General features: G+C 33.1%; 3 protein-coding genes across 5 annotated transcripts; all 3 read right to left on the minus strand.

Moving 5' to 3' along the window:
• Positions 1–610: 610 nt before the first annotated feature.
• LOC100775520 (uncharacterized membrane protein At1g16860) lies at positions 611–5508 on the minus strand. The gene is made up of 5 exons (XM_006582925.4): positions 5234–5508; positions 3926–4856; positions 3505–3660; positions 1278–1489; positions 611–1169 (listed from the first exon to the last, which is right to left on the minus strand). Exons 2-5 carry the CDS (start codon positions 4799–4801, stop codon positions 977–979), a joined length of 1437 nt encoding a protein of 478 aa, XP_006582988.1. The 5' UTR covers positions 4802–4856; positions 5234–5508; the 3' UTR covers positions 611–976.
• Positions 5509–8954: 3446 nt separating this feature from the next.
• On the minus strand, positions 8955–9765 carry LOC100500209 (YGGT domain-containing protein). Its single transcript, NM_001251591.3, has one exon. The coding sequence runs from the start codon at positions 9696–9698 to the stop codon at positions 9120–9122; it is 579 nt and encodes a 192-aa protein (NP_001238520.2). The 5' UTR covers positions 9699–9765; the 3' UTR covers positions 8955–9119.
• A 1031-nt stretch (positions 9766–10796) lies between these two features.
• On the minus strand, positions 10797–17171 carry LOC100778187 (ubiquitin receptor RAD23b). Of its 3 annotated transcripts, XM_003529432.5 has the most exons (12): positions 16950–17171; positions 16112–16273; positions 15689–15727; positions 15531–15604; positions 15411–15455; positions 14686–14863; positions 14471–14581; positions 14300–14362; positions 11828–11875; positions 11643–11752; positions 11284–11362; positions 10797–11191 (listed from the first exon to the last, which is right to left on the minus strand). In XM_003529432.5, exons 1-12 carry the CDS (start codon positions 17013–17015, stop codon positions 11075–11077), a joined length of 1092 nt encoding a protein of 363 aa, XP_003529480.1. In that variant the 5' UTR covers positions 17016–17171; the 3' UTR covers positions 10797–11074. The 3 variants fall into 3 exon arrangements, with proteins under 3 accessions (XP_003529480.1, XP_014633085.1, XP_014633086.1); XM_014777599.3 differs by lacking the exon at positions 15411–15455 and having other exon boundaries at positions 16950–17169; XM_014777600.2 differs by lacking the exon at positions 16950–17171 and having other exon boundaries at positions 16192–16273.
• Between the last annotated feature and the right edge of the window lie 1992 nt (positions 17172–19163).

Genomic DNA, 19163 nt, shown 5'->3' on the forward strand with positions numbered 1-19163 from the left:
TTTATTAGACTTTTTTCACGCAATTTTATTATGTTGTTGTAAATTTATATGATTACCAAGGATGAACAGACTGCATGAGTTCCAGTAAATTTCCTAGAACTCGTCTTTTATTCTTACATACAGAAAAATATGATTAAAAAATGAATGACTGATATTTTAATAATTTAAATAATATAAATTATGTAAAACAGTCAAATATAAATTATTTTATGTAATAAATAAATGAAATGAATATCAAAATTAAATACTAGTTTTTTAAAATATGAAAGACCAAATATATAATGAAAATTATCAATACCGTGCGGTTGTGCGAAAGATATAAACAATAAGTACAATATATATTCTTAAATAATTTTTCCTGATAAATTCATTTGAAAGAAACGATAAAATTGAGAGATAAGAAACCATGCACCCCATAGAACTCCTTTAGTTTTAGTATTCACTTTTGAATAGAGGATAATGAAAGAAAAATGTCATATAGAACTATACCCCTCAGTCAAGTTTCACCAATAGGCAAATATATAGCATGATAGGAAAGGGATTGGTTCATATGATGCCGTTTGGTTATTGGTTATATTCAATCTTGTTTCAGTAGTTCAGTACCACCTAATTGACAAATCGTGTATGATAGATTCCCTTGACAGGTTCAACCAACAAAAGTCCTTCTGAATACACAACTTTCTCACTATATGAAACCACGTCCAATAAAAAGTATAAAATCCTCAGGAAAAATAAACGAATAAGAATTTCTATTAGCTATACAACAAACTAGGCGTTGAGTGTGGGGGAAAAAAAATCACCATATCAATGGCAGAATCATCACACTTACCAACAACACGTATATGCTTACAAAATACAAACAACAACCACCACCACCACTACCATCATTTTTGGATATGGGAAGACATATTTCCTTAAAGAAGAATACCTAAGAGGTTACCAGAGGATGACTACACTGGAACAACATCAAGGATGACTACACTGGAATGACATCAATCTTTGACGTATCTTCACATCTCAAAACAATACCCTCAAGGCTAGCAGGGAATATACATTTGGCCCATTGACATCCGGTACTCAAAGGCTCAGGTGGAGGGACAATCATAAGCACATTGTCATTTCTTTGAACAACTCCCATTACACTAACTGTGCTACCTTCTTTGATGTACCTGCAAAAAGATCAATGGCAGTTTCATAAGAACATTCTCCCCATCCTGAGTTATCTCAACTTTATTTTCTAGAAGCATTTTTGCAGTCAACAAGAAAAAGTACTTTACCCTTCTTTTAATTGCATTATACGATCATCGCTAGAAAGTTTTCTCTCTCCCAACCATCGAAGAAACTCAGGGGACATGTCTTTATTGGCTGGATTAACATCAATAACAATGGAATCATCAACATAAGGAGTCACCCTTGCACCATAGCCTGTTTTAACCAATGCTCTCAGTCCAGATTGGAAATCAGAGATGTAAAAGTCCACCACATGTCTCTGCATTGAATAAAATGCAAGGTAAATGAACATAAAAACTTAAAGTTTCAGATGTTATCCTGCAAAATCCAAAATACATGAGTGGCATGCTGATACAGTCTAGCCACATTAAGGAATAGAGAGCACAAATGGGGTTGCAAGTATCAAAACATTTCTAGAACATACTTTGAAACATTTAAGTTTATGAAAAAAAAAATCAGTTTAATGTTTGGTCCTCTCTCAAGATTATAATTAGTATTTGTTAGATGAAGACAAATGAATGTATATTACATCTACTACACACCTCCTCAAGCAAGAACGCTTTGGGCTTCAAGCTTGGATAATTAACAGGCCCACCCACCTTGTACTAAAATTTAATTTTTTATTAAAAGAATGGAGGTGGGAGGGATCAAACTCTAAACTATTTGATTATAGAAGAAGCTTTGATACCAAGACATGAACCAACTATACCAAAAGCTTAAGTTGGTAAGTGAAGGCATTACTCTTATGATTGATTTTATGTTACATCTCTAATCTCTAATAGTAACAAATACAAAAAAAATTGGTAAAGAAGTGTTGGAAAGACACCTTAATTGCAGCCTCGAGGAGTGTATTCAGTCCCACATTGCCTCGAGATGGCTTGAATAAAGCTTATAAAGCTTGGATAATCCTCACCTTACAAGCCGATTTTGTGGGGTTGTATTGGGATCTAAGCCCAAACTCTAAGACGGATTTCTAGATCCATCAATGGTCACCTGCGTCGCTCCAAGCCCATAGCCTTGGGCATGAGAAGGTGTGTCAGAAAGCCAACTTAATTGCAGTCACCTCTAGCCCACCTTAATTGCAACCTCTTTGGGTTGCCTTAATTGCAGTCTTGAAGGGGTATGCTTTGTCTCACATAGCCTAGAGATAGAACTTTAACAGTGTTTATAAAGCTTGGACAGTTCTCACCTTGCAAGCCAGTTTCGTGGGACTGAGTTATGCCCTAAGCCCAAATACTAAGAAGTACAACTACTTCATGGTTACCCATCCAAACATCCCTTTTGTAGGGAAGGTGGGTTAGTCAACTCTTGTATTCTGCATGTGAAAGTCATTAAGATGTTGTGATTTGTATCCTAAAGTATGTTAAACGAGCTCCTAAAAAAAGCTTATGTATGAAGATCAGGGACGAGCATAGATAATAAGATACTCATAAATGCCAATCAGGCATGCTCTCCTACTTACAAACAATCCCTTTTTTGGGAATTGTGTACTCATTAGGGGTAATATGATAGCCAGGAAGAATAAGAAACAAAAACAAGGTCACAAGATCCAGTGCAAAAGCAGACTGCCAAATCATGGCTTCATCTACTTGCTAGCTCATTTGAATGAAACAACTTCTGGGAGAACTTCAATTTAGGAAGGTTTTGCAAAATGCAAATGACACTTATGTGTAACAATTAAGCTGCTTTCATATCACCTTCCAATCTAATTTTCGTGATTGAGATAAACTATCACTTCATCAAGGAAAAGATTTTATTAGGAGATATTATCGCTAGCTTAATTAACTCCAATGATCAAATGACCAATGCCTTACCAGACCCCTCAGAGGTTCTCAAGTAAGTTATTTATGTAGCAAGCTTGGTTCATATGAATGATATTATCTTTATTCTCTAGCTTGTGGGTGGGGTTGGATATGTAATTGACCTTATAATTTACATTTGTGTCCAGGTTCATTGTACATAACTACATATAATTATTTAGGTCCAAATTCATGGTATATAAGTTAGTAAGTTCATATAACTAGGGAAGTAATGATCCATGTATTTATTATTAGATTAATATATATTGTGATTCTACAATCTACATACAGTTCGGTAAATGCCTCTTTTTTGTTTCTCTCTCAACAGTTCATTTAAGCAAAGTATATTCTATGAGAAAACACACTATCTAATTCACCTCCATGGCAAATGCATATCAAGAAATCCTGAATATTTTATCAAATTTGAAAATTTGGCAATCTGATTAGAAAAGAATGAACAGATTAATGCAATTACCTCAGCTGCTCTAAGTCCCCATGTAAAACGGCGATGTTTTGGGTTTGCTGCTTTTGAATCCCATCCTCGATATTCATACAAGCTTGTGGATGTATATACACATCTAGGAACCTTCTGAAAGGAGGACTCTAGTGGAACGTTACCGCAGGTAACCACCTTAAAAAGGTAGAATAAATTATAGGTCTATTTCCTTCATTTAGGCAAATATAACAACATAGACAAGATACATGAGCCAACCATTCAATTCAATGATGTCTATTGCACAAAAAGCAATATCCACCAAGCACCGGATGAATGAAAAAATGAATGATCAAAGCATGGATGTTTAGGTGTGCATGTGTGTGTTTGCAGGACTGTGCTTTTCCCATGGTTATTTGCTTAATTGTATTATACATGTGTGTGTCAGTATTAAGTTACATACCCCAGAAACCTTCACAAATTGCCCATTCTTGGCAGTTCTAAGCTCTGCATCTGGATAACGGGAAATGAAACCAACAATGGCTTTCCTTCCAAAACAACTATTCCAAGTGAATAATGCAGCAACCGCACCAAAAAGAATTACAACAACAATGAGGAGAATGGCATTGTGGACAGCTCCAAGAATAAAACCGCCAGCAATGAATCCCATTACAAAAATCAGAATCACAGACCACAATATTGGCTTCGGGAAGTTCTTCCTGAAGGAATATTCATCATCAAGGCTAAGAGTGGTTACAGCAGGATTGTGGGCTACAAAGGAACTAAGAGACTTCATTGATCCTGTAGAATCTAATTGACCAGACACTTTCCTTGGAGCTCCAGATGAATTTAATGGGCCAGATGTAATAAGACCAGTCGTAGGAAGAACCGGAGGAATTGGACCAGAGTTTTGGCGTGTAACTCCACCAGATTGAGGGCCAGATGACTTCTTGACAGGTTCCCCATGTTTATTCAATGGACCAGAGTTGGTCTTTTTCATTGAGGCAGAAGCAGACATGCCTCCAGCGGATACATTACCAGATGTGATATAAACAGAACGAGCTGCAGCATTTTGCATGATAGGTCCAGAGTGTGAAGCAGCACCTGCAAATGATCCTGTCCTTGAAGGAGCATTATTTATTGGACCGGATTTTCTAGATTTAGAGCCATCCATGGGGATATCAAACATTTTCCCTAGTTCTCCAGACTTCTTGATGTCACCACCGGTATAGGGCATGGCAACTGAACTCATTGTCGGAGTCTTTTCTTTTGGCTGTTCAGGGCGGCCTGATACATACAGGCCATTACTGAGCTGATGAGATGGGAATCTTGAACCCATCAGACTTTTTAAAAGCAGCGCAACTAAGAAAAGGCACCAGTTTGTTAAAGTGGTACTGCAAAACAGTAAAACCAAAAAGAACAATTGAAATAGAATTTTAGGCATAATTCAATAATACTCTAATGGATAGATATCCATATTCATCTACTAGAGAGAAAGCATCATGAAGTAAACTCATAATTTTTCCTTAGTTGAGAAGTATGAGAAATCAGACAAAAACTTGAAGAAGAAAAAAAAGGCAACAGAAATGCAATGCTGGGTTTTCTGGTAAAGGATTGATTGATTCGGCAAAAAGAAGCATAGAGTGAGTGAGTGGAGCGTGTGAGAGAAGCAAGGATAGTGAATCCTCTTAATGGAGTGTGTTAGGAGAAAAAGGGTAAGTGGATCTCCCACAAAAGAATGCAATTTGAATGGGAGGGAGAAGATGGGTACCTGAAGGTTGAAGAGAATCAAAGAGAGAGGTGATGAAGCTGCTGAGTCTGAGATCCCATCTTCGAAGCAGCATCCATCTCTGCCACTAACTATTATTAAAACTTGAAATTCTCTCTCCTCAACTCAACAACTGCTAAAAACCACCAAACCAAGCAACGTATAATTTATTATTAACATTTCTCTTCTTCTTTACTTTTCTTACTTTATCAAAATTAATTTCTTTTTATTAACTTATGTACTAACTTCTAACCACTCAATTTGTAAAATAATAATACTTAAGAAGGACCGAGCTATTTTATGCATTACCTAATCCAACAGAGACAAATAAATTCCATCTCATCTAAAAGAAAAGGCACCTTTAAATGGCCAAAATGAACACTCCATGTTAACCCCAAAAACAAATTTAGCATTTTTTTTAATATGTATACATTATATTTACTTAATATAGTTTATTTCGTGTCTACCAAGATATTAGCGTCTTTGGCGCCTCCAAATCGTTTATTACTCTGTCTTATACACGATGTAAAGCGTGTGTACCAAATTAGACAATTAAGAAAAAAAATTCCAGAATTTTACTTTCATGGGGGCAGGGGGAGTTTTATTCTATAAAGGCTATCTGGCATAAACAATTCAATTTGAAAAATATTTCTTTGGAATCTATTGTAGGATTTTGTTTCATCGTCAACGTTTCACCGTGAAGCATATGTTCACACGAATGACACCATAACTTTCTAACGAAATTTTGATTAAAAATATATTTAAACTTAATCATAATTTAGATAAAAATTGTACATTTAAATCATAATAATAGATTGAGAGGCTGAGAATGATAAACTTTCCCTCTTTTTCTATTTTACAAGAAAAAAAAAATATATATATATATATACACACACGGTGAGGTACATAAATGTTTATATATTGTACCACATGCATGAATGTAATTTTTGCTTAAACCATAAGAAAAACGCTTTCCACCCATGACGTGTGCGCGTACATAATTTATTTAATGTATGTTTGAATCAAGGTTTGTAAAATTATTTAAAATAAAATTAATTTTGAAATGAAATAGTTTTTGTCAAAATATTTTTATTCTAAAAGTTAAGTGGAAAAAACTACTTAATTATTTTAACTAAATCAATTTTAAACTCAGGATCAATTCTTTAATATGAAAATAATCATGTAAATATTTACTCAAAATTATATTAGTTGCTATTTTAACAATTTTAAATTATTCAACATATATCCAATTCCAAGCACACACTTAAATATCTTAAATTTCAAGTTTAGTTTCACTAGCTTAGCCATTTTCTTTCCTTCTTTATATTGATGAAAGTGTAGCTATTTTCAAACTGATGAACATTCGCAGTACTTCGATTCGAATATAGTGAGAAGTGAATAAGTTCTGGTACATTAAATAAACCAATTTAATATTATTTCCACTTGTTCGTTGTATTGTACATACCAACTCTAATGCAAGTGTATATGAACTGTATGCCAATATTACATGCGCGCAAATGGTCAACATTAAATGCCTACTTGGGTTAACACAAGGTCAGGCCAAGTAATCACTATCAGTTCCAGGATCAAATTTCGGCAACTGTGGCTGGGATTTCCAAGGCATATTATCTTCACCCTTTCCCCCTTTACATTTCTTCTAATATAATGTGATTTTGGAGCTTACTTAATTAGCTGCTGCTATAATCCAAAAGTAATACTAATAATAACAATAATCTTGCGTTGGAGAGTGATAGATTTTTCGAATCATTGAGCTGAAGTTAGTGGTTTGCTGAAATTGTCGGCATTAGATGTAGGAGAAGGTCTACAAACAAGTTTGCGTTTCTCCAAAGACATTAGTTCTTTGATTCTCAAGACATATCATTTCTGTTTGTTGTTTTTAACTGTCGGAGCAAATGCTTTTCGGTCTTTAAATTAAATTTACTTGCAAGTTGCACTAAAAATTGAGAATTTGAGTTTCATCTCCATACATTATTACAATATTGTCCGATCGTTAAGCAAAACGGCGAAATATTTATTAATTAGAAAATGGAGATGTATTTCAGGCACTAGCAGTATACTGGCAGCAAATAGGGTGATATTTATTAAAAAACAAAAAATTTACCTTTCCCTTTCCTCAAATATGCCTACACTCTATTCTTTCCATAAATGTAAAATACACACCCCTCCCCTTAAAAGATAAGTATGTAATACAATTGAATCCGGCTTACTGTAACTGTTTTTTTTTTCTTCATTATTTTTTATATCTGACAAAATGTAACGTGTTAAAATTGTCATCTGAAATGTGAAAAGAAAATCAATAAAAGCTCTAGAAATGTGAAAAGACAAAATGTCATCTGAAAAACACATTCATCACTGCTGTTAAGAAATTCATTAGAAAGACCAAATGCAACTCATATTCATCTCCTAGAAATGTACGTGTTAAAATTAAAATAGGAGAGTAAGGATAAATCAAAAGGGGGCAGAATCACACCTGACATGTGAAAAGAAAATCAATAAAAGCTCTAGTTAAAAGAGGAAACTCAATTATTACAAATTGATGAAAACCATTAAAAACTTCAATTGGAAATATTAGAATGATTTTGCTGGTGTTAAAAATATCAGCATAAAAAAAAGCATATAAAACATGATAATAATAGGATTGTTAAGAAGTGTCAAACACAAATGGATCCACAATACTGATGTTGTTAACAAGAAACAATATTCAAGTTGCCTTAATATTAGAAGGAATCTCACGAAATACGTAACTATGCACTGAACATTTAATAATGATTTTGAAATCTTGTTGGCTTGTCGATTGTCAGTTGTCACATGTAATCTTAAAAGTCATAAAATTTCAATTCAAAGGCAGAGTTACAACTAAATGGCCCCTAAAGAATTGGTTTCTGACATAACACAACACAAGGACCTCATTTGATGTATATAACAAATCTTACCTAATGAGAAAAGACTTCAGTGACTTCAGTTGTTGTAACTATTGTATCATCTAATATACAGAAAATGTGTAAAATAAATAGATGTATCAGTATCATTACTCTTTTATATATATATATATAGCCAAATTATACCCCAAAAAAAACATTAAAAATATCACCACTTGAAATTTTAAATATTTTAAGTGTCTTAATTCCATTATAGGTAAAACAACGGCCAAAAATTAAACCTTTTAAAAAAAAAATCTATATGAAAAGGGAGTAAAACACCTTATATATTTAATATACACAGAGAAAGGTGTAGGGTTTTCACATTCACAATCCATAATAACAACGAAGAAGAAGAAAGTGCTAGCTAAACAAAAGTGCTATAATGAAGAGAAGAAAGAGATGAAGTTACTATAAACTTGAAGAGGAGCACAATATACAAGGTGAGGAGAAAATTTAGCAAGAATTAAAATGCACACAATACAAACAGAACAAGATGTGTCATATTTGATAAAATAACACATTTAGTGTGTGTTTGCATCTGTGTTAGAATTAGAAATGCACATATCTTCTTCCTATTTGCATGTCCAAAACAGCAAACGACACAGAAGCTACAGAGAGTACTCTCTGTAGCTTCTGCAGGATCCAAACATAATGTTAATAACTCAAAACAATCCAAATATTGTATTGGAAATTCTGATAAAATAGATTAGTTGTAATGGCATTTTGAATTTTGAAAAGACTAATATGTTGTAGAAGCGATCAGCAAAACCAGGTGATTGCCTCATTGCATTTGCGGACAAAAGAAAAAGTATAGAGAGGTGATGCGCATAAATAAGTAAATATATCATAATAGGAATGGGATTATGAATTATTGGTATTGGTGCAAGCAAGGGGAACATGGAAAGATAAAAGTACGAAGTTGATGCTATAAAAGAAAAGAGAGAAATTCACATAGCAGTCTGAAGAATAGAGCCAAGGGTGCCCAAGACGGCGAAGGCGAGAAGAGGGCTGACATCGAGGGTGTCAAAAACAGGGGGGATGATGTTGCGGAATAGGTTGAGATAAGGATCGCAGAGGTCTCGGATGGCCGAGAGAGGCTGCCGCTCCCAGGGGATGTTTGGGAACCAACTCAGCAAAACCCTAACCATCAAAACACCGCTGTATATGTCAAGCCACTTCCCCAGCCCCGCCGCCACAACCGTCAGCGGCGTGTTCAGGGCTCCACTAGCACTCGGACGGTCACGAAGGGAAGCGAAGAACAAAGTGCCCATCGTGGACACGCTGTCGCTGTTGATGCTCAACACTGGAGTGGCCGCCTTCTTCATCAGCAACAGGGCGAGTCCCATCAGCGTGGACAGCGTGCGAGTGCATTTCGTAGTACAAGTAAGACTTGGGCTGGGTGAAGAAGGGAGGGCTTGAGGTTTGAAGCTCAAGCAAGTGGAAGAAGGACTTGGGGTGTGCCTGTGTTGTCTAACAAAGGGAAGCGAGGAAATGGAGTTCTGACCCAGTGACAGCGCCATCGTCATCTCAATCCGCTAGGGATTTCGCCGAGAACGGAGACCCAAATCTTTATGTTTATGTTCCTCCTCCTCCTCAATACACTATTTTCTTTTATATATGAACACATCATTCTTTTTATTTCCAAAACGCACCTTCAATAATCAATAATCAATTTCTATGATGTGCTCCTCTATCATCTAAATTCTAAAGTGAGATGGTGTATTTTAAATATACTTATAATTCTTTATTGGAAAACCAACTATTAAAAAATTATGATAAAATTCAAAGCTAACTACAATATCAATAATTATTTTTTTAATTAACTATTATTATTACAAATATTATTTTTTAAAGTATGTTATTCTGACTTTAGTGTTTTATTCTTTTATTCTTAAGAATCAAAGATACCAAAAACTTTATTATAATAACTCACACTCAATCAGCTTAGGCTCAACTAAACCTCTTTAGTAATCTATTATGAATTAAAATATTATTACAAATATCATCAAAAATATTTTATTCATAATGAAAAATAAAATAATTCTAAAAAAATTGCATTTAATAAATTAAAAAAAATTGATGAATCTGAGTGAAATAAAAAGGAAAAAAAAGTTTCAACAGTAAGTAAAAATAGTCCAATGATTTTCAAATCAACCAGTTTAAATCAATCTCTAATTGAACAAATTATTCATTGATAAAATAACAAAAAAATTGAAAAGAAAAAGAAATGAATGACATTTTTCATTTTTAAATTAAGATAATATTTTCAAATAAACAAAAATATTATGACATCTAATCTGTATTAATCTATCACTTAATTTTGTGAAAAATTAAAGAACATTTGTTACGAATAAAAAAAATATCCATCTGTTTTTCCTTCTAAAATTTAACTTCTACGCACATCTTGATAATTGCAACAAATATTAGATTGATGCATACCCTTACCTTTTTTGTTGTTGGTTAATCCCGAGAATAGACAATTGCAATATTGGAATAACCTATCCATCGTTAATTTACAAAATATTTTAACCTTAACAGATTGTTACTTTCATGAAAATGGAAGTGCCGAAGTAGAACGTGCATATTGAACGCCGCAAAAACACACTGTTTCGATGACACATGGCTAAATCCAAACTCTACCCCATATATTATCCAACAAGTCACATTTAAGTTAAAAAAAAATTAAAAACAAAACTATGAATCAATGGAAGTAATGTGAGTTAGAGACTTTTTTTGGCACATAAAAAAGAAAAAGAACTAAAGCCGCAGCAGAGTTACCCCCCAATGGTATCTGCAAGCAAATAAGGGGGAGGAGTGGATCTATAATTTATAGAGAGAGAGGTCGAGCTCCTAACTCCAAGCTTCGCCAGGAAATCAGCAGTTATTTCCTTCCCAAAGTCATTTAATCCTCAAAGTCTCCAGCATTCTCCAATAAATAGTTGGCTGCCAATTGCTCATCACGGTCACATGCCAAAAATGCTTCTATCACCGAGGCTCTATCAAATCCCATAGCCTCAAGCTACGAATAATAAGTAAAAATCAATCAGCAGGAATGAAAATCGCAATGACACGTATATTATTAGACTACAAAAAGGAGTGACATTGACATACCCTTCCAATTGCCTCCTGCTCAGCTGGAGTCACATTGATGGCATGGGGCATGTCTTGCTCAGGCTGCTCAAACATATCACTGACAGAAAAAAGATGGATACGTTTCTACTTCAAAACTTCGTGAATATAAAATATTAAATGATGCAAGTAAACTCCCAATTTAATATTATATGATATAAGAATAGAATATCAAGCTAACAAGTAGAAACGTTTCTTTCATATTGCATATATGGGGAAAAAATTTTGACAACCAACAATTGAAACGGTATATGAAGAAAGATAATGGATCAATTAAGTAATGGTTATGAAATGTAAAACGGATAACTTAATATACCATATATGGCAAGCAATAAACTCACCCTTCAGAACCCTCAACAGGTTCATTTATCAACTGGAGAAACTCCCCATGATGCTCTTGAATCAGTCTTAAAAGACCGGGATTCTGCTTACCAAGTTCCTGAAGCACAGGCTGTAAGGGAAAGTGGAAATCATTAGACATCAAGAAATGACCAAAAGGCAGGAAGGTGATCGAGAAAATGAATACCTGTAGAATTTGTGGATTGGATTGCACCATTGAACGCAATGCTTGAAACTGGAAATGCAGACAGAGAAATGGTCACTTAAAAACTATGAAAGTAGAGATTGAAGCCAGATACAACAAGAAGCCTCATCCCAATAGGTGGGGTTGGTTGGCTACATATGCAAAAGCTTGAAACCAGAGTAGTTAATAGCGCAGCGTCATGCAGGCTGATACTACTCCAGGTGAAGCCACAACCTCTCTCTCCCCTCCTTCTCTCTTATCCACCAAACCAACCTTATAACTCCGTCGTTTTATGCTTTATAATGGGGTTAAACTAGGAAAATCCTATCCCTTTATATTCTGAACCTCTTCTTCTTCGATGACCCAGCCCTAACTTCCTCACTTCTCATTGCACTCTGTTCTGAGCTCCCATCGCTGTTGCAACTCCGAACAGCACTGCCTAACACAGCCCAGTGCTGACAGAGATCTTGTCTGGCCAAACTTGACATCCACAACCTGGTTCGTGATTTTCCATCAGTGACCCATCTTTTTCCTGGTGAGTTTCCCAGCCAATCTCCAGCATTTATGAAGAGTGAAAACCCATCTTTTTCTTCTCTGTTCATTTTCAGCATATATACATTGTGTAATATCATATCTATTCAGGGTTTAAAATAGCGGGACGACCGCTATCCACTATAGTGTTTTTTAGGCCGGCTGCTCCACACTGCTATTCACTATTGACTACTGTGCTTTAAACTAGAAAGAATAACAAATTATTTTCCGTTTACTGACTAGACACAGCTGTCAATTAAAAAGTATTTGGAATCACAGTGCATTAGAAATAACAAAGTAATTGGAACTGACAAGAGCATGCTTCACAAACTCATCTTATGGAACTTATATAAGATAAAAGGATTGATAGGAAGCTTCAGAATCACAAGTCTTCTTTTTAAGCAGAGTAAAGAAGTACATGATATTGCAGTTCAGCAAGACCGACCCTTGTACAGGCTTGGAGATACCAATGATACCATGTCACAAAGTTTAGGTATCTCGGTTCTATAATACAAAGAAATGGTGAAACAAAGGGAGACGTAAATTCAAAAGATTCAATCTGGGTGGATGAGTGCTTCAGAGTTTATCTATGATACACTAACATAATATTAATGATGTTTTATGGTGGCATTGAATATGAGGTGATAATGGGCCAAGAATATCATGATTCATGAGTGCTGTTGGGATGAGAACTAATGCCTGCTGAGGAAAAGATAGTAGATTCGTGCCCAATATGGTTTGGACATGTGCCTCACTTAAAAGAGTATATCAAATAGAGGATATCCCTATAATTAAAAGTGGAAGATGAAAAATGGCCTCTCTTAAGGATTGGTTTTTGACAAATACAAAGATGTTATTGATTTATGTAGCCGATCCTACCTAGTGGAAAGAGATTTTGGTTGCTCTATAAGACAAAGGGTTGAAGTAAAATGAAATACATAGCATTAATTTATTGTTTTTTCAATGCTCCATCCTTCTTTAGTCCTTTCCAAACATATTGAAGAGAAATAAGGTAACTTCCAAATTCACGTTTCACACTCATTCTTTAAATGGTTAACATTATCTGTGGCATGGACAAATTGTATATAATCCAAAAAATCAAGGTGCAAACATTGCCTATGTGTCTACTTTCATCAATACAACAAATTCAATATACTAAACTTAAAGCTTTGATTAAACTACTTTGTAGGTCTCTACAGTTTTACTGAATTTTCAAACAAGTCCCTATAGTTTAAAACTTATTTTAACAAGGTCCCTATACTTCAAAAAAAAAATTAATGATGTTCCTATAGTTTAACTAAGTTTTCAATTAGGAGTTAGGCCTATCAAATGTAAATTTTTGTAAGTCCTTGGTATTTATAACATCAACATGAATGGCCTGCAGAAGACGGTTTAATCTAGAGAGTGGCATTTAGAGAGAGATAACAGAATCTTTTAATAAGAATTTAAAGAATGACAACATTTTTATTCATGTAAAAATGTAGTACATGGGTAAATTCATGTTAAAAGTGGAGGCCTACAAAGTTATAAATCCAAAAATTGTAGTACATAGTACTACATAGTGCATAGGTACATAAATCTACTCTTGGTAGAGACTTAGTGGAGACTATTTCTGGGCATTATAATAATTGATGCTACTTAGACACCAATCCCCATGAATATTAAATGCATTTTGCATGTGATGCATGAACCACATACACTTCTAACATACTGCAAGCATCCATTAACAGAGTCCAAAGCTGTCAGCCAGTAGGGACTAAAAAATTTCTAGAAATATATGAACTCTCTAACATTTTAAACAAAAAGTACCTACCTATTTCAAATTTTGTTAAAATTATAGGAACCTATAGAGTAATTTAACCAAAATCTTTCTTACAACTTGGATACTGAAGAATATATCTTTGGAAATAAAGAGAATAACAATTGATGGAGCAGCAAACTCACCTGGGGGTTATTTCTAAGGAAGTCCAGCGATCCAAGTCCAGCACCAGTACTAGAAATTGTCTCCTGGGAGAGAGTTTCAGCTTGATGTAAAGCACAGAAAGTAACAGAAAAAGATGCAAATAGCAAGATGGAATTACTTTTGATGATCCATTCAGTATCATGAGTTTTTACCTGTGGAAACATATTTAAGGGAGATGAATTAGGTCCTACAGGAACTGCTCCAGAAGACATACCAGCTGTTTGAGGAACTGGCACAGCAACTTCGGCTGCTTCAGGGATTCCCTGCCAAAAAGCAAAAAAGCACAAAAAATTGAAGAATTGTTAAATCCAAACATTTACAACAGAAAATTTTAAGCATTCAAAAAATACAAGCAGTTAAGACATACAGAATACAAATAATCTATAGCACGCTCTGGGTTATTATAAGCTGCCCGAAGAGCACGACTAACTGTGTCTCTGTCCCAATTGCCACCACCCATGTCCATAATTTGTTGAATAGTCTGCTCAAGATTACTACCAGCAACTAAATTCGAAGCAGCCAGACCATAGGTATCTGCAGACACACTGCAAAAATGTAGAGGCCTTTTTAGAAGACTTGATGAAAGGAAAGGAGACAATGTCAATGGCAAACAACTCATCCCAACAATGTTAATGAGCCAAAAGAAAAAGAATAATGGCATGAAGGTTATGATAAGCAGCCACAAAACAACTTACATGGCATAATAACTACGATCAGCAAATATAAAATTTTATTTAAATGACTAGTATAATAACCAAATGTACCCCTCAAAGAGCATTCAGTAAAAATATTTGAATTAAAAACCACACTGCTTCCAGTATTATAATGTCAACATCATAATAATTAGTTTGATTAAAAGAATAGAACATCTCAAAAACTCACGAGTTAAAGAAAAACCATAATGGAAAAATTAAAATTCAAATTACAGCAAACACATTTTTCTCTTGAATGTAGCACTAAAGATCTAAACGATAATTCACCATTCTTTGCTCAGTAACTATTTTATGGGAGTACATTGTGGCATCCTGAATAAAAACTTCAGTAGAATTTATTAACCGTATCTTAAAAGAAATGTAGAGACAAAAACCATACTTTGTAGTTGGGGCATCTGTGCTAGATGTACTGTTGTTTGCAGCTCTGAAAAACCAGATAAAATAAATAAGGAAAAAAACCGGCTGATATAGAAATCAACCTCATAAAAGATAGACTCACTGAGTTTGCACTGGAGGATCAGAAGGAGGGGTGGAATTTGACATTGATACAGTCGTAGCAGGATTGCTGGCAGGCTGACACACATTCACAATAGCCAATACAGATAAGGAAAACAGGGAAAGAAAGAAATCTTTCAAAAATGAGCAAGCAATACATACCTGAACAGATGAAGCTGCAGCAGAACCCGATGTTTTACTCTGTAAATAGAGAAGTCAAAAGGAAAATTATGGTTGAAGAAGTTGAACAGTGTCTCTTACAATTTACAATACAAACAAAAACAAACTATTGAAAGAAAAATGTCTTAATTGAGTTTATCTAATCAGAACAATCCAAGCAAAAGATATTATATGACAAGATCTAAATCATCTCATAATGTCAAGATAAAATCAGGGGGAGACAATCCAAGCAAAAGATTCTTATCATTTTGATTTGTTAAATGATAGAGAGCAGATCAATAAATCTCTGTATCTAAAAATTATACAAATAAAATTTCACTATCAACAAGTAGAGCACTACATCTGGATGGAGGTGACTTGCCTAAGCAATTGTTTGGCAAGGTATTCTTGAAGAAAGAAATATACCTTACTAAGCATAACAACAAGAAAACCATCTTCAGAGACTTTGTTCTCTACTAATGTAGTTTCATCTTTCAAAACCTTACCATTGTGAATCAGCAATTGCTGTCCACATGGGTAATTATCTTTTCCTTGTACATCTTCAATATTCTTCTTGACAGCCATAACCTGAGGTGACAAAAAGAAGAACACTTCAGCTAATAAACAACAAATTGATAATTTCGGCTGATAAACAATAGAATTTGAAAATAGCACTTCAAAATTTTCCGAATACCACGTAAAGCCTGGTGACAAATTCCTATTCTAACTATGAATTCACATTAAAGTAAAATAGGCAACATGGAATCGGGATTGTATTCAGTGTAAATGTGTAATGCTTATACGAGGGAGCAAAATACCTAAAACACAGTTAGTACAGTACCAACAATTTTCAATAAAAAACAAAAACAGCATCGGCATCTGAGGACTGAGTACCACGCCCGGAACATACAAAATTCCTTGTAATAATAATAATAATAATAATAATAATAATAATAATAATAATAATAAAAAGTAATACTGGCATCCACGAAATACTAAATTAATTTGTACAATGTTGGTGGGAAATAAAATGAATGTATGCGATACAAATACAAACAAAATCAATGGCGGATGAGTTTGAATAACAACAATTACAACCATGGTTTGAAAAAAATGGAGAAAAAATTTGCATCCAAAAATTGAAAAAAAAAAAAAAACAATCAACAAACGTACAGATATTTTACTATAACTGAGAAAGCAACGAGTGATAGGGAAAACGGAAAAGAGAGACAGAGCTCGCTGAATTGCGAAGGAGATTACTGACAGTGTCGGAGGGTTGAACCCTGATTTCGAAATGGCTCCCTTTCAAAGTCTTCACTGTGAGCTTCATGCCGCCGAATTATCGGAATGACGCCGGAAACGGCAGCGATCCGATGAAAGAACGGTAGTGGAGAAGGAAACCCTAGGCCTAGAGAGAGAAACAACTTCGTCTGTTGCCGTTGCAGAGGATGAACACGTCAACCACACACACATGTATGTATAATGCTTTTTTCTATTCTCTTTATTTTTCCTTTCTCCCTTCATTAACTCTCACTAAACAGCCAATTTGTTTAAACTAAATTTAAAAAAAAAAGTGTTTTGTAAAAAATATTTTTTAAAGAACCAAATAGATCTGTTTCTTAAGAAAAACAGAAATTTTCCTTTTTTTTAGGAAAAAAATTTAAACATATACATAAAAAAAAAGCAAAAACAACTTTTTTTTTAATTGTCATCATTATAAACCAAAAAGAAAAACAAGACCTCCAATGTATTGTAGAAACAACATTTTGTATATATGCATTTTTTTTATTTTCAATAAGAATATCTTCCAACCGATAGTTGGAGATTAATTATTTTTGAGACATAAAGATCATTGAAGTGAGTTTTGCTTCTTTTAACAAATTGTTTTCATACACATGTTCATAAATTTAACTTTTAACAACATACTAGAAAAAACTCAACTATTTATATTTGTAAAAATATATTTGTTTTGTGATTATTCGTGTGACAACAAAGATTGAATATGGAAAATTAATATACACTAACATAAATTTAATTATGGTCTAAAGATTTTTCTACCATCAAGTTTTTGCATTTTTTTAATTTTTTTTACAAATATGTATTTTCAATTATGATATTTATATTTTTTAACTGACTTATATTTTATATTTAGAAAAATGAACTATTTTAATTGTTAAAAGGGAGATGCCAACTATAATAATACAAAATAAATAAATTGTAAAGATAAGTTATAATCTATAAAATAATAATATAAAACCAAACAAACGGATACAAATAGTAAAATAAAATAAACATTATATATAAATTTATTTATTTTTATTTAAAAAACATGCATTTTTCATTAAAAATTTACAAGATCATGCATTCGTTGATCCACAAGTGGGATATGTGCATGTCTAATATATTTTTAAAAAATACCTATCAAGATGTGTTATGAGAGAAAATGTTATGTATCTAGTTGGTCACTTTAGTGAGATCTCTTCTTATAATTACAGTTTTTTTTTTCATTAGCATAGCACTGTCCTGCACAAATATTAAATTTATATTTGATAATTTATAATTATTTTATAGTGTTATAATTTTGTAATATTATCAATTATTTTGTGTATTTTTTAATGAATATGTGTTAGTATTTCAAATTAAGTGTTATATTAAATTATCTTTGAAAATAATCATTCATTTTAAAATTTTGTATACCAAAATAATACTGTTAATTTATTTTTATAATATTTTTGTAATGTTTAGACTTTTGAAAATCTGTTAAGAAGAAATTATAAAAGCATAAAATAAACTATAAAGTAAATTATGATAAAAAGTAAAAAATATTACATTAGAGGAAGAAGATAAAAAACAAAGATGAAAATATAAAAAAAAATATTTACACTAAGGATATATTCCTACCAATAGTGTTATATCAACTAATTGATGCAAAGCATAACTATCACTGAAGTGAGTATCCATGATTGGAAATCAAAACCTGAAAAAAAGGGAAGAGATTTAAAGAGCATCATAATTACTTTCGGTGGTAATGCTCTTTAAATAGTTCCCTTGAAAAAATTAATCAATGGAAGAGTTATTCTTTTTCTTATGCAAGAAGAGAAACATTTTAACAACATAAAACAAAAAAAATATAAGTACATAAATGGAAACCATTCGATTAAATATGTAAAAAAAAAAAAAGTATTCAAATAAAAAATTAAAAAAGATAAAAACTCACCATAGATAATTTGTGTTTCTTGTTTGTATTTATTTATCCCTCCATTGAAATTGGATAAAAAAGAATAAAAATATTAGCATTGAGTATTCTAAAGGGAGATACTTAAAAAAAAAAACAAATCATATAATCTTATCTCAGAAAAAAAAAAGCAAATCAAATAAAAAATAAAGAAAGATAAATTGTTTGAAAAAAGAAAAGAAAGAAATATTTTTATTAAAGAAAAAGTAAATATATAAATTAAAAAATAAAATATAAACCAAA

Source organism: Glycine max, chromosome 7 (genome assembly GCF_000004515.6).
Source record: "Glycine max cultivar Williams 82 chromosome 7, Glycine_max_v4.0, whole genome shotgun sequence".
Lineage (NCBI taxonomy): Eukaryota > Viridiplantae > Streptophyta > Magnoliopsida > Fabales > Fabaceae > Glycine > Glycine max.